Below are 20060 nucleotides of genomic sequence, written 5' to 3' on the forward strand. Positions count from 1 at the left end.
CCAGCAGAACTAAACTGCTTCTGGCACAATGGAGCACCATGACGGAAATCAGAGCGCATGGAAACGCCGTTTACCTTCCCGCCACAGCGGTACCTATTTCTCTACCCATAATCTCAGGTTATGGGTTTGAGCCCCACTTTGGGCAGAAACTTCCAGCATTGCAGAGGTTAGACTACATGACTCTCATGGTCCCTTACAACTCTACAATCCTATGATTGTCTGGCTCCAACCCTGCATTGTAAGGATATTTATACTTGGGCTAAAACCACGGTTGTTTACAAGTGATTTTGCCCCTAGTGAAAGTAGTTTAAAATCCAGTCTTAATGACAGACCATTTTGCATCCCTGAGGGGAGAAAGTGCCTCTGCATTTCTAGGTTATGATCAGATAAAGAATGTCACAAAATCTCAGCAAAATGGATTTTGTTTCCACAGCAATGCACAATATTGACTATGGGTACTTTCTGTTTATCAGGCTCAGATTGGGCCAGATTGAGTTCTGTGGAAAATATTTACTTGGCAATTACTGCCAGTTGGATCATGAAAATGTATACTTTATTGGAAGGTTGTAGGTTTTGGGGGGGATTGGAGGGGGGGTCATCATTTTATTTGGAACTAATTGGAATAAGATGGTTTTTCCTCATAGTGGCATAACTGAGTAAAATCAACCGGCTTTAGCACTCATATTTACTCTCCCTTTAAAAAACACAAAAAACTCATTTTGCCAAACGAGAAGAAAGAAATTCTAAACCTGTGAAAGTGACCGAGATGGGGGGGGCGGGGCTTGGAATTCCTTTGCCAGATTCCAGCTTCTGCAGCCTTCCTCTCTACCTGTTTCTGCAATGTGAATATGTTTTTCCAAAGAAAGCATGCTTTTAGAGCATCCCTAAATTTGAACACTTCATAATGGATGTGAAATATGTGGGAATGTTGAGGGATGTGGGAGAAGATATATTGTTTTAGATATCCTATCCCAACTTGCGTTTACAAGCTCGATAATATCAGCAGAGCTAACATTCCCTTTTTACTTCATATGCGCAGCAGATAGTTTGCATAGACTCGCTAGAGTCATTAAAAATATTGTCCTGGTGTCCCCTTTTTATCCCTCTTTCAATAAGACACTTCACAGTGTTTGGTAAAGTGTATAACGTTTACTTACAAGTAATCATCTAGTCACACAAGGATCCTAGAGGCAGGCTTAAAAGTTACTAAATAATATACATATGGTGACTTTCTCCTTTTGAGAGAAAGTCCCTCTTTTTACTTTTGGCCTAGTGCCAACGGTGCATTTTAATAATGCTGCTTTTAAACTGTCTTAGAGATCAACACGACAACTGACCAGCGACATGGAGACTTGGCATATACTACAGTTGGAAGCTCCCAACTGTAGAGTTCACTCCCAACTGTAGAGTTCCATATAAGGAAGTTGGGTTTGACTGCCCCTGTCCTTTTACTTCCCACAAAATACAGACGGAGAAAGTAGACCCGCTTTGGAATTTTCAGTCTGTGCTTTCGCATAGTGCAAGAAAAGAGATGAGGATCCATAATTCTTGTAAGCCTGAGATATGGAACCCCATTCTAGCTAGCAAAGAGGATCTGGACACATATGAAAGCAGGCTTCTATTCACATGGAAATTCCGTGGTATCATTCATAGAATCATAGAACTGTGGAGTTGGGAGGGACCCCCAGGTTCATCTAGCCTAACCCATGCACATGGATGTTGCGTGTAGCATTCCTCAGTCGGATCAAGGAACCAGAGCTTCATATTTCTGGAGAAATGGGTTCAAGAGCTGCTGAAAGGTGAAACTAGAGGATAGGCACCAGAATCAATTTGCTTTGTGCCAACTTTTCACCTACTTTCCAATTCCTGTTTCAAAAGTCTGTATTTTGGGACTGTCCTGAAGTAACTACAAGTAAATATAGTACACACACACACACACACCAAATGAGAAAGTGGGGAAATCAGTGTGTCTTTAAGAAATTTCAAATGTATGATTAAATTGTAGTAAGCGGTGGATAATTTTTAGCACATGGGCAATGAATGAGGATTGGCTTTTATTTTGGGGTTTGCTGAGTGAGCAGCTTGTGTTTTTAGCTTTGTATCACTTTCTGTCCATAATCCTCAGTCCTGTTTAGATCCGTAAAGGCGTTAACAAGGGAGGTGTTGCAGAACAGAGCTCACCTCCGGGTATGGAGGTGATATTTTGTTATGCTTCCTATGTGCTATAACACCTCTTGCTGCGGGTGCGACATTGAGAGAGCGTCTTGGAACAATCCACGGGCGAACAGCTTTGTGTGGTTTGGTTGCTAGCAAGATGCATCATTGCAAAGTGGACCAAATCCGTACGTCCTCTCCTGCATTGATATGAAACGCAAAAGCAATTCACTTTTGTTGTTGTTGAAGGTGTAAGCAATATTATTGCACCAAGAGGCCTCGGTACTTTGGGGGCAGACAAGTTCATAATGGCACAATGCTTTCTCCATTCAGCCTGACTCCTAGCAATTGTGCCATTTGGTGCAAACTTGATGATTTAGTCCCGTTAAAAGAAAATTTCGAGTCAACTTCTCATTGCTCCCCCCCCCCTTAAATCCAAATTTGGAGAGCCCTGTTTAAGGTTGCAATCCTTTTGAACTCAGTCTGACACTTTCAGTCGCAGAATGGGGCCTATTAAATCATTCACAAAGCACTTTTTTCAAGCTAGAGGTACAGATTTGGGTGGCAAGTGCTTTAGTGTAGCCCTTGATTTAATGAATTACATTATGTTAATAAGAGCTTCATGGAATCACAGAATTGCAGAGTTGGCAGGGACCGCAAGGATCATCTAATCCCACCCTCTGCAATGCACGAATCTTAAAAATGATATTTTAAAAAGCACCACAGTTTTCTTTCAATCAAATATAAAGTGAAATGAGAAACAAAAGCCCCGTTGATTTTAAATATCATCTGTATTGGTTGTAAAATTGGTGGACTTATGAATCAAGTATTAGAAACTTAATGCAAAGTCAGGCTTGAAAATGTAGTAAAATAATTATCTAGATAGACGAGCACTTCTCTTCGTTACATTTTACATCCATCTTTCAGGCAATTATTTCCTGGCTATAAGAATGCTACATGTTGCTGCTCACTCAGTAAGTCAAAGTTGATTTACTTTTGAGAATTGTTCCATCAGCCTTTCGAGGGAGGTAAAAATTGTCCTTCCTTCCGTTTCTGGAAAAAAGAAAAGCGAGGTTAGAAAAAAGAGGGAGAGGGATATTTAAAACCCCGGTTTTACCTTGTCTTTTCCAGAAAATGTTTTATTGGGCGGTATGAGTGCGGCGCATGACAATAACAGCCCCAGCAGAGAGTGATGTTGGTTCCTCCAAACTCTCTCGCAGAGAAATGAGTCCCAGAGCTCCTTGCAAAGTAATTGGTCTAATTAGGTGGAAGGAAGGAGCGCCTTTAAATTCCTTGGAAATTAAGACGCGTCATCCACTTAACATCTTAACATCTGCTCCTGCCTCTCCCCCACTGCACGGGGCTGAAGGACAGCTTACTGCCGGGTCTTTGGGGCCATATTTCCACCCACCTGCCCCCAAACTAGGAAGATACTGACCGTTGCTCTGGGGGAATGAAGCATCTATGGCAGCTGCCCCCATCTTTATTCCTCAATTTGATGCATGTTTGCCTGGGTAAGTTACAACAAACCCCTTGGCTCCTTAAGAAACGATAGGACAGCAACGTACGCCTAAGCTTTGTTAGTAATCCTTCATAATGTGGCCTTGCAACTGTTTCTTGATAACTGTGTAAATAAATGCTGCTTGCTGGCTGTCCCCCCTCCCCCCTTACCCCCCTCCTGCTGATTGTATTACCTGTAGCTCCAAGCGGGCTGTTATTGATTCTTGATCTGTGATTAGAATGATAACTAATTTCATTTCATTTTTACTTTTTTTTTCTTTGAACTTTGCTGTTCTCTTGCAGCAAGTAAGTAATTATTTCATTACGGCTTCTTGATAGGCATCCCTGAAAATGTTTTAGAATCTCCAATAGATCGCTTAGGGATTGCCTTGAGGTCAAAGATGTTCATTTTGCAGTTAGTGAGCATTTTGTGAAGGTTCATTCAACAAGCAGAAAACTTCAGACTGTCTGGTGGGATCCTGATTAATTCGTTTTCTCTGTGTTATATATATATATATATATATATATATATATATATATATATATATATATATATATAATGTACATCTGTAATATGTTAACTGATTCATAGTCATTTGTATTATTAACAAGATAGTACAGGATCCCTTAAATACGCCCATAAACTTTCTAAATGTAGATGCGATCTATTAGCATAATTGGATATATTGTGAACTTAGATTATTCCTTTGAGGGTTGATCTTTGCTTTGTACTCAGAGGCAGGCGGGGTAGGAAATTCATCTGTTTGTGATCTAAAGAATGCCTTTGTTTTGGGTTCTGTTTTCTTTTCGACCTGCAGCTCAGGCGAATTACGCTCCCTATTTCTTCGACAATGGAGCTAGCAGCACTAACGGGAACATGGCACTTCTCAGCCTTTCGGAAGACACAGCTGTCGGTCAGTCTTACGATATAGCCCACTCCTTCTTAAAAAAAAACAATATTAATTTGCTGGTTTCTTTTTCATTTGTTAAAAACTAAGAAAAGAGACTCAGTCGTATTTGTGCAGGTTGTGTCCACCTAAAAACTCTTCTTGTCTTTCAACTCAATGCACTTACCTATAAATGGAATGAGTTAAATGGGTCATTTGTGTAAGTAGCATTCATGTGGCTGTAATTTTGCACAACGAATGGCAACACTCAGCCAATTCAATGGGGCCTGGGTGAGCATTGTGATGCAAGTGTTAATAAGCATGAATTTCCATTTCCATTGGCCCTGCATGCTTAAGCTTGTTTCTAGACCTTCCTTGCTGGAATGAGATAGATATCTGGTCTTTTTCACACAATTAACGCACAAGGAATTTGTTATAGGGTAGGAACATTACACTCGAGTGGGTCAAATGCAAAACTCTACTTCCAGCAGATCCCCGACTTTAACCAGAAATTTGCCAGTTAGGGGACCAGAGTTTAATTTCTTTTAATGATTCTCTCATAAATCAGTCCAAACATGCCAGCCTTCCATATTTTGCCTACCCAAATTCCTTCACCCAAACCATGGCTGGCACCCATCACCAGCTTTCCCTTCCCAGGTTTGAACACTCCTTAGCAGTTGAATGCCACCATCTAAGCCTCTTTCCACCTGCCTGCCCTCCAAAATGTTCCTTTCTTGTGCACATCCCTGCACTTTCCAGACATCCGGGTAAATTCCTTTTCTTCCCGCACTGTGCCACAACCCATTTCGTCAAAGGGTAAGGAGCTAGGAAGAGTCATCTGGTCTGTCAGGACAACACAAGGATTATCCATCCCTCTTCCCACCAACGTGAGCGCAATGCTCACTCCCAGTAATAACGGTAGGTGGCCAATTCTGATTGGCTACATGTGAAATCCTCTCACTCACTACGTGATTCTCGATTGGCCGGGATCGTGTGGCGAGAGAGAGAAAACACAATGATGGAGGAGGGAGCAGAGAAGTGGATCACCCTGGCTGTGATCTGCCACAGAAGAAATGAAAAAGCTACACTGGGGGTTGGGGGTCTTGTAGACACTTTGAACCCCCAAATTCCCCTCCCACTTTACCTCATAGTTTTTGTGGGCATTACTTGGACCTACTCCAAACTATGTCTAAAGTGGCTGGGGAAACCCAGCCAGATGGGTGCCACAACCCCATAACCGCCTTTGGCTGGACTTAACAGTCCAGGGGTCCTTTACCTGTTTACCTTTTTTTTTACTTTCCCATTCCTACTGTACTTCCTGTTTTCCCTTCTCACCTGTCCAGAGTTTTACCTTTTTCTTGGGCATTTCCTCCAGAGTTTTATTCAAGGTTTTTTTTCCCTAGCCGGAACTCACCAGAATTCAGTTCCTCTCAGGTGGTCGTCATTGCCATTCCAAGAGAACCAGGGAGGTGATAATGGCGAGTTCCAGCACCACTTTTTCTAGAAAAATAGCACTGGTTTTACTGCTCCTCACTGTACCCCTGATATATTGACTAGGTAGGTAGATTAATGCCAAGATTCAGTTTCAGCTCACAAATCATAATGGACCTAGAAAAAGGCTTTTGTTTCCCCCTGCCCCAAGGGATGAAGACTGCTGTGTTTGCTTCTGTTTCCATTTGCTGGCACCCTCAAAGATAAGACTAATTTTAAATTCACTTTTCTTTTCAGCAAGAGGAGGCAGAAATGCCAAAGATAGATTTTTTTAGATTGGTGTTAATTCTGCGCTGGGAAGTGTTCCCCGGGTGTTAATGATATGGAGAGCTTGTGCTGAGAAAGGTGTAAAAATTATCAGCCCAGACACCAAGCCTGATCTGGAGGAGAAGCCGTAAAACCTTCCCGTTTTAACATCCTATTAACATCCTGGCATTCGCACAACCAGTGAAACATCGCTTGATATCAGCTTGGGGGAGGGAGGCACGGAAGAGCAGGGGGTTCTTTTGGTGCATGTTTGCTTGCAAAACAAGAAAACAAAACAAAACAAAAACACGAGGAGTCCTTTAACACACCAAAGGTAAAATATCGAAATTTTGCACCCCTGACAATTTTGCACTCAGGGCAACCACCCCAAGCTACGACACTGCCTCTCATTGCTTATGAAATACTGTGTTTTGATGCATTTCCCTCCAAACCAGTTTCAATCTCAAGTGAGAAAAAGAATGACCTAGGTTTTTTTCTTAAAGTCAGCAATGTACTTTAAATGTTTTTTTTTAAAAACAAAATGTTACTACAGTGGAACTTCGGTTATCGAACACATACGGAAGTTGAATTTTTCGGCTTTTGAACACTGACAACCCGGAAGTGAATGCTTCCATTTTCGAACGCTCCTCAGAAGTAAAACGGCTTCCAAGGAGCGTTTCTCCATTTTTACAGTAGATTTTGCCGACCAACAATTGCGCCTCAGTTGTAGAAAATTTCGGAAGTCAAACGGTCTTCCGGAACAGATTATGTTTGACAATCAAGGTTGCACTGTATAACAACATTGCAGTGGCACTTCACAATACCCTCCGAATGCAATTTTTTCTACAAGGTGTCCTAATCTCTTTCTTCAAGGTACACACGTGTACACATTAAACGGAACGGATCCAGAAGGGGATCCGGTAACCTACGGCATGACCTTTGAATCTGGGTCAAGAAAGTACTTTGCTATTGATGAAAACTATGGAAATGTTACACTGATTGAAGAGCTGGACCGTGAGGTACAGTGCAACAAAGCGGAATCTATTTGTGGTGTCAGGATCAATTTAAGATGGTTGTTCGTGTCAGCTGTTTGTAGCTTAGTTCCCACTGAGCTGATAACCCCCTACCTGGGCTGTTCACTTAAAATTTCAAGGGGGGGGGGCACTCACATAATCAAATGCTTCTTTATGCAAAAAAAAACCCACACAAAGGAAACTAGGGGGTTTAGGTTTAAGCCCATCTCCCTGACATGCTCATTACTCTGTGCATAGATTTTGGTTTTTTTTAAGGGAGGAATATTCAACCATATGATTGTCTACCTGTGGTCCAAAATGGTTCAGTCCAGACACAGGTTTATTGCCTCCAGTGAAAATTTAGGGCCATATCTATCAGTCGTAGGACAACTGGTTATACCATCAATTAATTTGGGGACAAAATGAGTATAATCAGTCTGAAGCAAATGGCAGAAATAATTTTTTAGCCTCACTTTCAGCTTTTAAAACATGGAATTTGAAATTTTGGGTGATTTGGGTTTATTGCAAACTTCCTAATATTTGTAAAGAATAGTTGTGTTATAATGTTTCACACAAATAAATATGCTAAAAGTAAAATGTAAAATGTAAACTGAAGAAGTGTGCATGCGCACGAAAGCTCATACCAATAACATACTGAGTTGGTCTCTAAGGTGCTTCCAGAAGGATTTTTTTTATTTTGCTAGTAACCATAATTATGTCCACCAAAGGGATGTTTCCAAGAAGTCCACATATTGAAGACAAACTCCATATATTCAAAAGGTTACTCTAAAAACAGTTATAGTCAATGTGGATATTTACTCAGAATTAATTCCTGAAGTAAGTTGGGCTTACTCCACAATAAGTGTACACATGAACTTGCCTGCACTTACTTGGGAGTAAGCCCCATTGAACTCAATAGATCATACATTTAAGCAAACATCCCTCAGTTTCTGCTGTTAATGGTCTGCTAACTCTGATCTTCAGACAGAATTATGTGTTACTAATTTAGTCAGCTAAAATGATACTAGGTAGAAAGCAAGCAAATATTTGATAAATGTTTTATTTTTACACTTCCAAAAGTATGAGCCTTAGATCCCATCAACCCTGTGGTGAAAAATTCTTTTATTTTCTATTTTAAGAGAGAAGATGAGGTTGAAGTTGTCGTCAGCATCTCAGATGGCTTAAGTACAGTAAGCATTTCAAGGGAAAGGGGGTTTTCTCGTCATTGCCTATTCACGCTCTATACCAGGGGTTGTCAACCTGGTCCCTACCGTCCACTAGTGGGCGTTTCAGGATTCTAGGTGGGCGGTAGGGGGTTCTACAGCACAAGCTGAATCCTCCTTCCATCGAGCACTGGTGGGCGGTAAGGAAATTTTACCCTCAAGAAAGATGCATATAAAAAGTATAAAAAGGTATAAAAAGGTTGACTACCCCTGCTCTATACTGTTGTTGTTGTTCAGTCGTTCAGTCGTGTCCGACTCTTCGTGACCCCATGGACCAGAGCACGCCAGGCACGCCTATCCTTCACTGCCTCCCGCAGTTTGGCCAAACTCATGTTAGTAGCTTCGAGAACACTGTCCAACCATCTCATCCTCTGTCGTCCCCTTCTCCTTGTGCCCTCCATCTTTCCCAACATCAGGGTCTTTTCCAGGGAGTCTTCTCTTCTCATGAGGTGGCCAAAGTACTGGAGCCTCAACTTCAGGATCTGTCCTTCTAGTGAGCACTCAGGGCCGATTTCCTTGAGAATGGATAGGTTTGATCTTCTTGCAGTCCATGGGACTCTCAAGAGTCTCCTCCAGCACCATAATTCAAAAGCATCAATTCTTCGGCGATCAGCCTTCTTGATGGTCCAGCTCTCACTTCCGTACATTACTACTGGGAAAACCATAGCTTTAACTATACGAACCTTTGTCGGCAAGGGGATGTCTTTGCTTTTTAAGATGCTGTCTAGGTTTGTCATTGCTTTTCTCCCAAGAAGCAGGCGTCTTCTAATTTCGTGACTGCTGTCACCATCTGCAGTGATCATGGAACCCAAGAAAGTGAAATCTCTCACTGTCTCCATTTCCTCCCCTTCTATTTGCCAGGAGGTGATGGGACCAGTGGCCATGATCTTAGTTTTTTTGATGTTGAGCTTCAGACCATATTTTGCGCTTTCCTCTTTCACCCTCATTAAAAGGTTCTTCAATTCCTCCTCACTTTCTGCCATCAAGGTTGTATCATCAGCATATCTGAGGTTGTTGATATTTTTCCCGGCAATCTTAATTCCGGTATGGGATTCATCCAGCCCAGCCTTTCGCATGACGAATTCTGCATATAAGTTAAACAAGCAGGGAGACAATATACAGCCTTGTCGTACTCCTTTCCCAATTTTGAACCTATCAGTTATTCCATATCCAGTTCTAACTGTAGCTTCTTGTCCCACATAGAGATTTCTCAGGAGACAGATGAGGTGATCAGGCTCTCCCATTTCTTTAAGAATTTGCCATAGTTTGCTGTGGTCGACACAGTCAAATGCTTTTGCATAGTCAATGAAGCAGAAGTAGATGTTTTTCTGGAACTCTCTAGCTTTCTCCATAATCCAGCGCATGTTTTCAATTTGGTCTCTGGTTCCTCTGCCCCTTCGAAATCCAGCTTGCACTTCTGGGAGTTCTCGGTCCACATACTGCTTAAGCCTCTATACTGTACCAGATAATGAAAAAGGACACCGTTGCCATTCTCCTAACTGCCAAATCAACCACTTGGATATTTCCAAGGGATAGATTGTGGGATGTGAGGAATCACTCCTAGGTGTTTTTTTGGTTTATCTGATATATATTATATCAGGGGCTTTAAATGGTTTTTAAGATAAATTATAACCCACCCCACCCCACCCCCCGTTAGTAGGACTGGAATAACACTTGTAGTTTAATGGTGAATTTTGGACATAATTGAGATGTAAAAGATTTGGATTATCATAAAAGATGCAGGAGGAAATGATTAGCAATACGGCCCACAAAGGGGGGGGGAGTGCAGGAGATTCTTCGGAATCTTGTTTTTATGTTGTATATTGGATATGTGATTCTAAAACTTTGATCTGGAAACCAAATAAACAATTTATATATTTTTAAAAAATATATTACATCAGGGGCAGTCCTAGGAAACCCATTTATTTGGGCATGAGTCCAGGGTTCTTAGCCACCCTCCATATCTGTCCCAACCAGATCCTTGTAACTCAATCACTCACTCAGACATGGGCATGACCAAGACTTCAAGAGTGGGTTGGCACATGTGCATGTGACTCACCAGTAGACACAGATAAACACATTATTTCCATATTAAAGTTTTCTTAGTGGGAATAACATCTTGTGAATAAAAAAAAAGGCACAATGTTCATCTGCACTGCATGGGGAAGCGGGTGACTGTTTCTCACATTGGAGGGAAGACCTCCCACATGTGGGGCTTTGAACCCTGACCTGTGAATTGTTGGAAGAAAGTGGCTAGAGGTACATTCCCCCCCCCAAACTCTAGAAGCATAGGTCCCCCAGTGAAATGGATAGAATCAAAGAATCGTAAAATTGTAGAGTTGCAAAGGACCTCGAGGATCGTCTAGTCCAGCCTTTCTCAAGCTTGGGTCCCCAGATGTTTTTGGCCTACAACTCCCATCATGCCTGGTCCTGCCACCTAGGGATGATTGGAGCTGTAGGCCAAAAACACCTGAGGACCCAAGCTTGAGAAAGGCTGGTCTAGTCCCATGGTTCCCAATGTGGGGAACACACCCCGCAGGGAGGGGGCAATTTGATTTTTAAGGGAGGCAATTCGAGAATGAGTTATTGACAGTGTTTTTTGCATTTCTTATGGTTCTAGGAGTATATACAGTATATAAATATATATTGTGACATACACATTTTTTAAATTTCTTAGTGATTTCTTCCTCAGTACTTCAACTGTCCTTTCGTTCTTCAATTTTTTCTCTCTCATGGACGCCATGTTCTTTGGAAGCTTGTTTAGACCAAGTTAATGGCCTTTTAGGTGTCTTCCACGTGAACATGAGTTCACTTTTTGAATGATAAGAATTATATGCACCTTGGTATAAATTCACTTTCCTGGCTAAAATTACATCATGTTCAACTTTAGGTGGCTGAGAAAGTCAGGATCCTTGTAACAGATGCTAATGACGAGAGCCCAGAATTTACCAACACACCATACATAGCCCAAGTCCTGGAGGTTGGTGAGACTTAACTCGATATTTTTAGCAAATGTGAATAGAGAGGAAATTGGGTTCAGCTACACCATGAGGAGTATGGCTGTAAGTTGTGCACTGGCTGCTTTTGTGGTAAGATTCAAGCAGTGTTGACATATGCAATTCCACTTCAAATGAAGGTTTCTGATGAGCTTTGCAATTTGATCATAATATGTCATTATCCTTTGTCTTAAAGGAAAAGGTGCCATTATTATATTATATTATTTTTAAAGTAAGGTAAAAAGTAATAACAACTACTACAAACTGCCTTGGGGACTGGGAGGCAGCATTTGGTGATTTTTCTGGGCACTAGCCAATCAGTTACAGCTGCCCACAATCAGCTTCTCCAGGAAACTGCCCAAATCATTTTATAAGAGCTCAAAAAAGTTAGTTTGTATTGATCATTTTGAGAGCGTATCTAAAACTATTCCCACTGCTCTATAGAGGTTTCATCTGTCAAATGTTATGTCAGTTTTTACCCTGCCTTTCCAGAGACTTTCCCCAAGCTTCAGATTGTGCACTTCAGTGCTCAGTGGAGAGTAAAAAAACAGCTGACTTATGGACATATTCTTCATTGTTCTGTGTCTCTCCTTGTTGCTGCTGTGATTTTGGGATGGATGGGGAAGGAATGAACTTGATTCTCTTTCCCCTTCTTCCCAATGCAATATCTCATTGTTCTCACTCTCTCTTTTTGCTTTCCCAACACATTACCTTCCCATCATAGGAGTATATTTATATTTTACTAATACCTCCTAATTTCTTATACCATGCCCATCTCTGATTATGTTCTCTGTTTGGATTCACAGAACACCCCTTCAGGAAGCAGCATCTTGAAAATTGAAGCCATAGACAGAGACACCGGTTCAGGGGGGAGCATTACCTACTTTCTGCAGGTAAATATTGACTTAGGTGTCCAGGCACCCCAGGAATAAGACAAAGGCCTGAGACAAAGAGTGGACTGGAAGCACTGGGAGCCACCTAAATTCCATCTCATGGTGTCTGTTTCTTTGAGTACCTTCTGACTATGAAGTTCAGCCCAAGAACATTAGAACTTCCATAATGATATAATGCAGGAATGAGGACCTTTGCCATTCCAGATATTGTTGGACTGCAACTCCCATCAACCTCAGCCGCCATCATTCAGTCAAGGATGATGGGAGTTGCAGTCCAACAACTTCTAGAAGATCACAGGTTCCCCATCTACGAGCTCAGCCTGGTACAGCATGAGATAAATATATTCTGAAATGATACTTGCAGGGCCACCCCCCTCCGCTCAGGTGAGCTACCAATAAAGTAGACCACACAGTTGAATGGGATCAAATCAGGCCACAACTTTATTGACTACAGATGAAGTGGTTTGGCATAGGCATTGGGTAAGTATTTCTTTCCAGGCTGTCTACCGGAAATGACATCAGGGTCAACCCCACAGCGAGGATTCCTACGAATTCCATTCAAATAGAGGGGTCCCCGCAGGGATCACTGCCTCTAGGACCATTGAGGCCCTTGTCTGGGCAAATGGACAGAAGCAACTCTATCATGGATCACTTTAACAGGATACTCTATTTCTGGAGGGGAAAGTGAGGCTACAACCCCCCCCCCAACCAAGGCTAAAGTTACCCAATGCCTAAACCGCTAAAAGTTGTGGCAATTGCTACGAGGTAGGCAAAACCTCCAGGTCACAGCCAATTTGCCTGGTAGGCAAATTCCTACACAGCCCCATAAATGTGGCAACTACAACAGCCATAGCAAGGTCAATTCAATGAGTAAATGCAAAATTACTGGAGTTGGTTTGATCCGATGAAGGAGAGCTGGGCATCGGGGGCTGGTGTGGGCTGTTGTAAATCCCCCAGGAGTGGACCTGAGGGAAGCCTGATTGTTCCATCCAGCCTGCCCCCAGAAGGCCCAGCCCTCTACACCAGCCTGCCATTGGCCAGTTTGGCAGGCTGACGCAGAGCAGGATTTGAAGCTGGCGGTCCAGCCCTGCATCGTTGGCGGAAGGAGAGGCAGTGGCTGTTCTGCAAAGCTGCCGCACCCCTAAGAGGGGGTAAGTGGACTTGACTCAGAGGTTAGATGGGTAGACTTTTCCAAATCTCATGACAACTCGCTGCAGCTGTCTGCCTCAGTTTCTGATTCGTAAAATGAAAGCATCACTGATCTACCCCGCAGGGTTCCTTGAGATGATGAGTTAGGAAGGTTGTTTTGTGTATTGAGCTGCAGGCAAAAGTATGGTTTTGTGACCTTCTCATCTCTCCTTCCTACAGTGCAAAAAGCCATGCACATTGCAGAAGACAGACATATCCTGGAAAGGGAGAGAGCAATTCTTAGAGATTTGAAAGATGACTTTTTACTTGTGTTTCTTCCTCCCTAATTTTTCTTTTCTTTTCTTTTTTTCGTACTGTTCACACATATGCGTTTTTAGAGTGCAGTTATGATATTTTGCCACAAATGTATCAGTTGCCAGCTAGCTATTACACAAGTCCTAATTTATTTGGCTGCAATTGTGTATTAGCGAATGACCCATTTAGGAGGGGGCAATATCTCAGTGGAAACAGTTCCGGTTCTTCTAATGGATTTTTTCTCTCTCTCAAAGACAAAACTTCAGTGCAAAAAAAAAAAAAGACACTGTCTACCTGAACTAATAGAAGTAGCATTATAAAAATCTCACAGCTGAGTAATTTTGATTCTCACCCAACTAGAGGTAAAAGAATCCATGTAAACCAATTCATTTCGGTCTTTCCTCAGACACTGGAGAGCTCACTAATCAAGTAGCTGCTTCTGAAAGCACAAATATTTAAGTAGGATTAAATCTAATCTTCTTAACAGGAGAAAAATACTGAAAGGAGAGAAACCGTAAGCTGAGCATTGTGCACAGCCAAGGGAGACAGAAAGGCAATCATTCTCCTTTACTGAAAAGAGACCTTAGCATTTTCCTTTCTCCTTTTTTGAGCAACCCCTGTCCAAGGTGCTCCAGATGATTAAGGGGCAAATAGTACGGTCTTCTCACAGATTTGCACCACCTCAGAAAGCACACAGTACTAAGGTGGTGAGCCTCCCCTTTGAACTTTAAGCAAAGTTCTGAAGCCCCTTTTCTTTCACATGGTTTTAAACTTTGGTTGGTTTTTTTTGTTTGTTTCCACCATGCTGTTTATGCTTTGGTTCCATTTAAGAGCTCTCGGCTCTATTGTATTTCACTTTATTTTTTACCGCAAAACACTTTGAGCGCCGAAAAGTGGGGTATAATTGCTTTCACAAGTAACACAACAAAATCTCCTTACTGCTAAGCTGTCAGAGGGAGTGTTTCTAGCTGTCCTTTTCCCTGAAATGAAACTCTATATTCTGGTAAAGCACATATAACAATTGTTATACTGTTTAAAATTATGGGATGTGCCCAGAGGCAGGAAAGGAAGGGGGGAAACACCCTGTGTTTTGATGCTGCTGCTACTGTTAAGATGGCAGACTTCAGGGCTGTGTTCAGCTAATGTGTCCCATCTGCATAATTCCCCCCCCCCTGCTTACATACCAGGACTTTACTCCCTTTCCTCCCACTCCCCAAATCTGCTCCAGAGGGTTGGGAGAACCCATGGAACAGATTTAGGATGCACAGGGGAGGAGAGGGGGTGAACATTTTGCTGCGCAAGCAGAAATCTTTGTGCAGAGAGAACATTCACATAGCGCTATCCTGGATGCAACTCAATTGTCCTTTATAATAAACAGTTTTAGTTCATGAGTAAGAATTACGGGAAGTCTGAGAATGTTGCTGAGCCTGTCACAACATTCATAAATTTTGAGAGCTGGTCCTATACTATGTGCCTTCTGCCTCTTGAATCCTTTTGTCAGGTCATATCACCAGCCCCTCCTCCATGTTTCTAGATTGGAACTTGTAGAGATGACAGGGATTTCAAAAGGAAGTATGTTATGGGTTGCTTGCTTGCTCCATCAAGTATGTTGATGGAGCTTGCTACAGTACAAGCAGATAAATAGGTAATGCTGCGGTAGGAAGGTAAACGGCGTTTCCATGGGCTCTGGTTTCCGTCACAGTGTTCTGTTGCACCAGAAGTGGTTTAGTCATGCTGGCCACATGACCTGGAAAACTGTCTGTGGATGAACACCGGCTCCCTTGGCCTGAAAGCAAGTTGAGTGGTGCAACCCCATAGTTGCCTTTGACTGGACTTAACCATCCACGGGTCCTTTACCTTTTACCTTACATCAACATAACTCTTTCCCTGTTGTACATCCCCCTTCCTTGGACAGTGCAAATAAATGGGTATTCACAATGGGGTGAGCACAGGAGTTTTGGCGGTTGCAGAGCATAAAGTGCGTAGAGTCTCCTCGCTCAGAAAAAGACCCCTCACAATTAGGGTGGCCTTATGCCCTACTTTAAAGAGAACGGCCCTCTATTTTGAGGGCTGTCAGGTCATAGAAAGGGAGAGCTTTGAAGAGCAATTGGCAGCTGTGGGTCTGCAGACTGAACGAGTGACCCGAGTCACCCGGTGCCTTCCCCAGTATGGTGAGAAGCATTGCGCTTCTATTTAAACTATATCAATTATTTCTGAATTTGTGCCTCTACATAAAATTTACCGCATGCCGATTGGTGTCCTCTTTGGGTAATGCAAATCTTCTTTCTCGGCAATGGGTAATTGGCCACGCTACTGTCAGAGGGGATGAATTCTGTGCTCGTTCCAGTTCGTTTCAGTCTGTTGACCTACTGAAGATTAAAACTCATTTGTCTCAAGGAAATTCACATTGTGCAGAGCGCTCATTCCTTTTGCGGGCAGCCACTTGTTCTCTGTGTTGCCGTAGGTCTTGTTCTTTCAGAGCAAATAATATGAAGTTGGTTTCTGACAGCAGGAGGATATCAACCTATTCATTAAAGACACACACAATCTTACATTTCATTTCTTTTCTTTTCTTCTAGAACATCCATACAAATAAGTTTACTATAGATCGCCACAGTGGTGTCCTTCGCATCAAAACTGGGATCACTCTTGACTATGAAAAATCAAGAACTTATTTTGTTACTGTGGTGGCAAAGGTATTTATATATTCTCCTGATCATACTTTTCCAGCTGTGGGGAAAACTGTACAAGGGCAAGGAAAAGCACCCTTGCAGGTGATAGAAATGGTGTGAGATCTAACAGGCCTGAAATAGCTTGTGACATCTAATCTTTTCTCAACGCTGGATCTACAGTACTTCTGCCAGTCCATCAAAGAAATCTTAGAGAAGCCTTGCTGTGATTTCTCCTGGGCTTTACAGTGAAGGACATGGCCCAACTATCATTCCATATTCTTGCCGTGCGAAGTTCTGGGGAAATGGTTTATGGCAGCAAAACATATCCAGCTTTCCCATAACAGAGTGAGTGGTATCCTGCAGAGTCTGTGGGTGCAAGATATCTGTGCACATTTTGAAAGAGATGGTGATGATTGGGCAGGGGTGGACAACTTCTGGTCTTCAGAATGTATGGACGTCCCTTATTACAGAGCCAGGCCAACGGTCCATTTAGCCCCATGTTGAGCGAAAGATTCCTGCATTGCAGAGGGTCAGACGAGACGATCCTCATGGTCCCTTCCAAATCTACAATTCTATGATTTTATGTGGCAATGTTACCACCACCATCTACAATAGCAACCTTCCTCACCATACACTCCTGTTTACTTTAAATATATATATTTGTAAACAATAAGCCTACCCTGACATCTCAATGTGAAGGCTAGGTTAGACTCCTGCTCCCTGACATCCTACTTTTCTGGGTTCGGGAAGTTTTATACGTGAGAGAGAGCATTCAGTCAAAAGGTTCCTCCATTCTGAACTTGGACAATCCAAGATGTTATCTTATTATATTTCTGAACACCGTTTCCAAGCCTTTAGACATTGATCTGTGTGGTGTGTAGGAGGAGGAAATGAAATCTGGGAGTGTGGGGAGAAGAGAGTTATAATTAATTGAAAACAGATTTGTGCAGATATGTGACTCCTTCGTACAGATGCTTTGTACATTCCAGTGTACAGGCCAATTCCCCTGCCCCAAGAAAAGGTGGAATGGACATAGTGACTATATGAGCTAAAAGTTTTGGCGCATAATCTGGTTGTTTGTGTAGATGATCTCTCAAGTTCAAAGCCCTGATCAGCCATGATGATCACTGGGTGTTGAAAGGCTCCTCCTGGTTACATGTCAAATTGTCTCCTTAATTGCGTATGTTGTTACTGCAGCTCCAGCAGGAGTCAATTCTCTCATAGTCCATAGAGGCTGTTTGCACTTTGATTATGCCATCACAAGGGAGTCTCTAAGGGACTCCAGTGCTCTGATTTTTCCTTCAGAAATAACGTTGCCAAGATCAGTGGGGTGTTACCAGCATGCCAATGCCTGTATTTAAGGATTCTGGGTAAATTCAGCCTCTGGTACCCTATAGGAGAGCGGAATTTTCCGACTTAGCTTCCCTTTGACCAGTTGAAGATCAAATCTGCAAATTTTTTAAAAATAAAAAAGCAAACAAAGGATACGTGATGGATTCGCCCCGGCTGCTTATTTAAGGAACAAACAAGAGCAATTAAAAATAAAGCAAAATTTAGAAATGTGTAGAAGCATTTTGTATACTGTTGGGTTAATGTTCCAAATGAGTCATTGAGATATTGCAAATGGGTTCTGGGCAACAAGTGTTTGTTCTTTTACTTACTGTATATTCTGCAGAGAGGATAAATTCAGATGAATTGGGGGGGGGGGGAATACTTGCTGGCAATTTGATACCAATGATATTGTGCTGACACAGCAAAAGGCTTGCATCCATGAGAGGCACTGCAATAAATCCTTGGTCTAGTGACAGTAACTGTTGTCACCTTGGGAGTGGTCCCTGGGGAAAAGCCTCTCTCCTTAGAATCCTGGGCATGTAAAATTTTGGACAGTTAAGGTCAGACCTCCTCAGAAGTAGTTAACAGAAGAAAAGCTGAAAATGAGGGGAAAGCTTCCTGTGGTTCAGGGAATGAGCCCCGTCTATCTGTGCCAGATCAGATATTTCCTATTTCCATCAGTTCTGGTGAATGCATAATTTCCAACATGTCCAGTTAGTCTATTCTATCAGGAGCAGAGCAATTGTCAGGCTTCGGGGACCCTTTTGCGGTATGTAAGCAGAGGACAAAGTGAAAAGAGCAGCTTACCATTTAAAGAGTCATTAATGATCACAGCGAAAGAACAACGCAGCCATTCTCGGAATGATGGTGTTTCCAATTAAGGTTTCCACCCTCCTCCCCTGCCGTCATTTCCACACCTTGCAACCTGATCTGACAACCATTGTGCCTTTTGTGCAGCCACCTTATGGTGGCTGCTCTACGTGTCCTTGGACTGATAGGCTGGACAGCCTCCAGTGAGAGAGTTTATGTTAGCTCTCTCTCTTCCTGTTTTGTCTTCTGAACTATGCCCCTCTGCAAACCACTGTTCCAAATCTATACTGTCCTCCTGCTCCTGGGTAGCTTCAGGATCCTGGTCAGGCACAGGGGGAGGGGGAGGCTCCCACCATTCCTCATCAGAGCTGTACTTCTCAGCCTGGTCTCTCACAGCAATTGAACAGACCCACATGTGTGGAGTGCATTTTTTGTGTGTGAAATGCGAAGGGATCCTAAAATCTTGGAACTGTTTTACATCCCAGGATGGCGGCGGAAAGCTCCGTGGCAACAACAAGGTATTCTCAGCCACAACCACTGTCACAATCAATGTGGAAGATGTTCAGGACACACCTCCGATGTTTGTCGGTACTCCCTACTATGGATATGTCTATGAGGACACTCTGGCCGTGAGTACCGCGGGAATCATTTCTTGTGCACCCTGCCAAAATGATGTAGCTTCTGCAACAAATAACTGGAGTGGGGGGGGAGGATGCAAAGTGCTTCTGCACATGTGCAAGGTGATTGATGATTTCTTTTCTGACAGTGAGCGGCCCTTTGCTCCCCCCAAAATGTCCAAGGTCCCCGAACCTTAAGGGGTCACTTTTCAGGGGAGTTGTCAGAAACTGGGCAGAGGAGGAATGGTGGAGACCGCCTCCCCAGCCTGACCCTTCGAGAGGAGAAGAAGACAGTTCAGAATTACAACAGGGGTTTGAGGGAGGTCACAGCTCAGAGGCAGATGAGGGGGAAAGCTGAGAAATAATGGGAGAGGAGGAAGAAGAAGACGACCAGAGGGGGGGGACAGCTGACAGACACAGTGTCTTTAGAAAACATTCCAGAACCTCCCTCTCCCAGAACCCGCTGAGCATTGAAAGTAGGAGAGCAAAGAGCTCAAAGGCAGAGGGCACTTTTCAGTACCCGTAGCGAGGACACATGAGGAAGTGGGAGAGATGGAGGGGGTGGAAACTCACTTGGGGCAATACCATTATTCTGAGAGGCTGCATTCCAAGCCTCTCTCTGTGAATATTAAATAAAAAGCAGATGGTAAGGAATTTTCCTTGTCTTGTCCATTCCTGGCAACCTGCTGTGGGGGTTCAGTCCTCTGATGCCTGACAGGCTGAAACATCCTTTCGCCCCACTTCACGCGCAGTGGATTGTATGTGCACCCTCGGATTACGCTT

General features: G+C 42.9%; 1 protein-coding gene across 1 annotated transcript in view; it reads left to right on the forward strand.

Annotated features, from left to right (window-relative positions):
* The first annotated feature begins 3289 nt into the window (after positions 1 to 3289).
* Positions 3290 to 20060, forward strand: part of CDHR1 (cadherin related family member 1) — a 52183-nt gene continuing 35412 nt past the window's right edge. Inside the window, exons 1-8 of the mRNA XM_033148780.1 lie at positions 3290 to 3668; positions 4473 to 4568; positions 7152 to 7297; positions 8431 to 8481; positions 11405 to 11494; positions 12317 to 12403; positions 16426 to 16542; positions 19146 to 19289. Coding sequence (XP_033004671.1) covers positions 3608 to 3668; positions 4473 to 4568; positions 7152 to 7297; positions 8431 to 8481; positions 11405 to 11494; positions 12317 to 12403; positions 16426 to 16542; positions 19146 to 19289 — 792 coding nt within the window. The 5' untranslated portion in view covers positions 3290 to 3607. The remainder of the gene's footprint in view (positions 3669 to 4472; positions 4569 to 7151; positions 7298 to 8430; positions 8482 to 11404; positions 11495 to 12316; positions 12404 to 16425; positions 16543 to 19145; positions 19290 to 20060) is intronic.

The sequence above is a fragment of the Lacerta agilis genome, chromosome 5, assembly GCF_009819535.1.
Source record: "Lacerta agilis isolate rLacAgi1 chromosome 5, rLacAgi1.pri, whole genome shotgun sequence".
NCBI lineage: Eukaryota > Metazoa > Chordata > Lepidosauria > Squamata > Lacertidae > Lacerta > Lacerta agilis.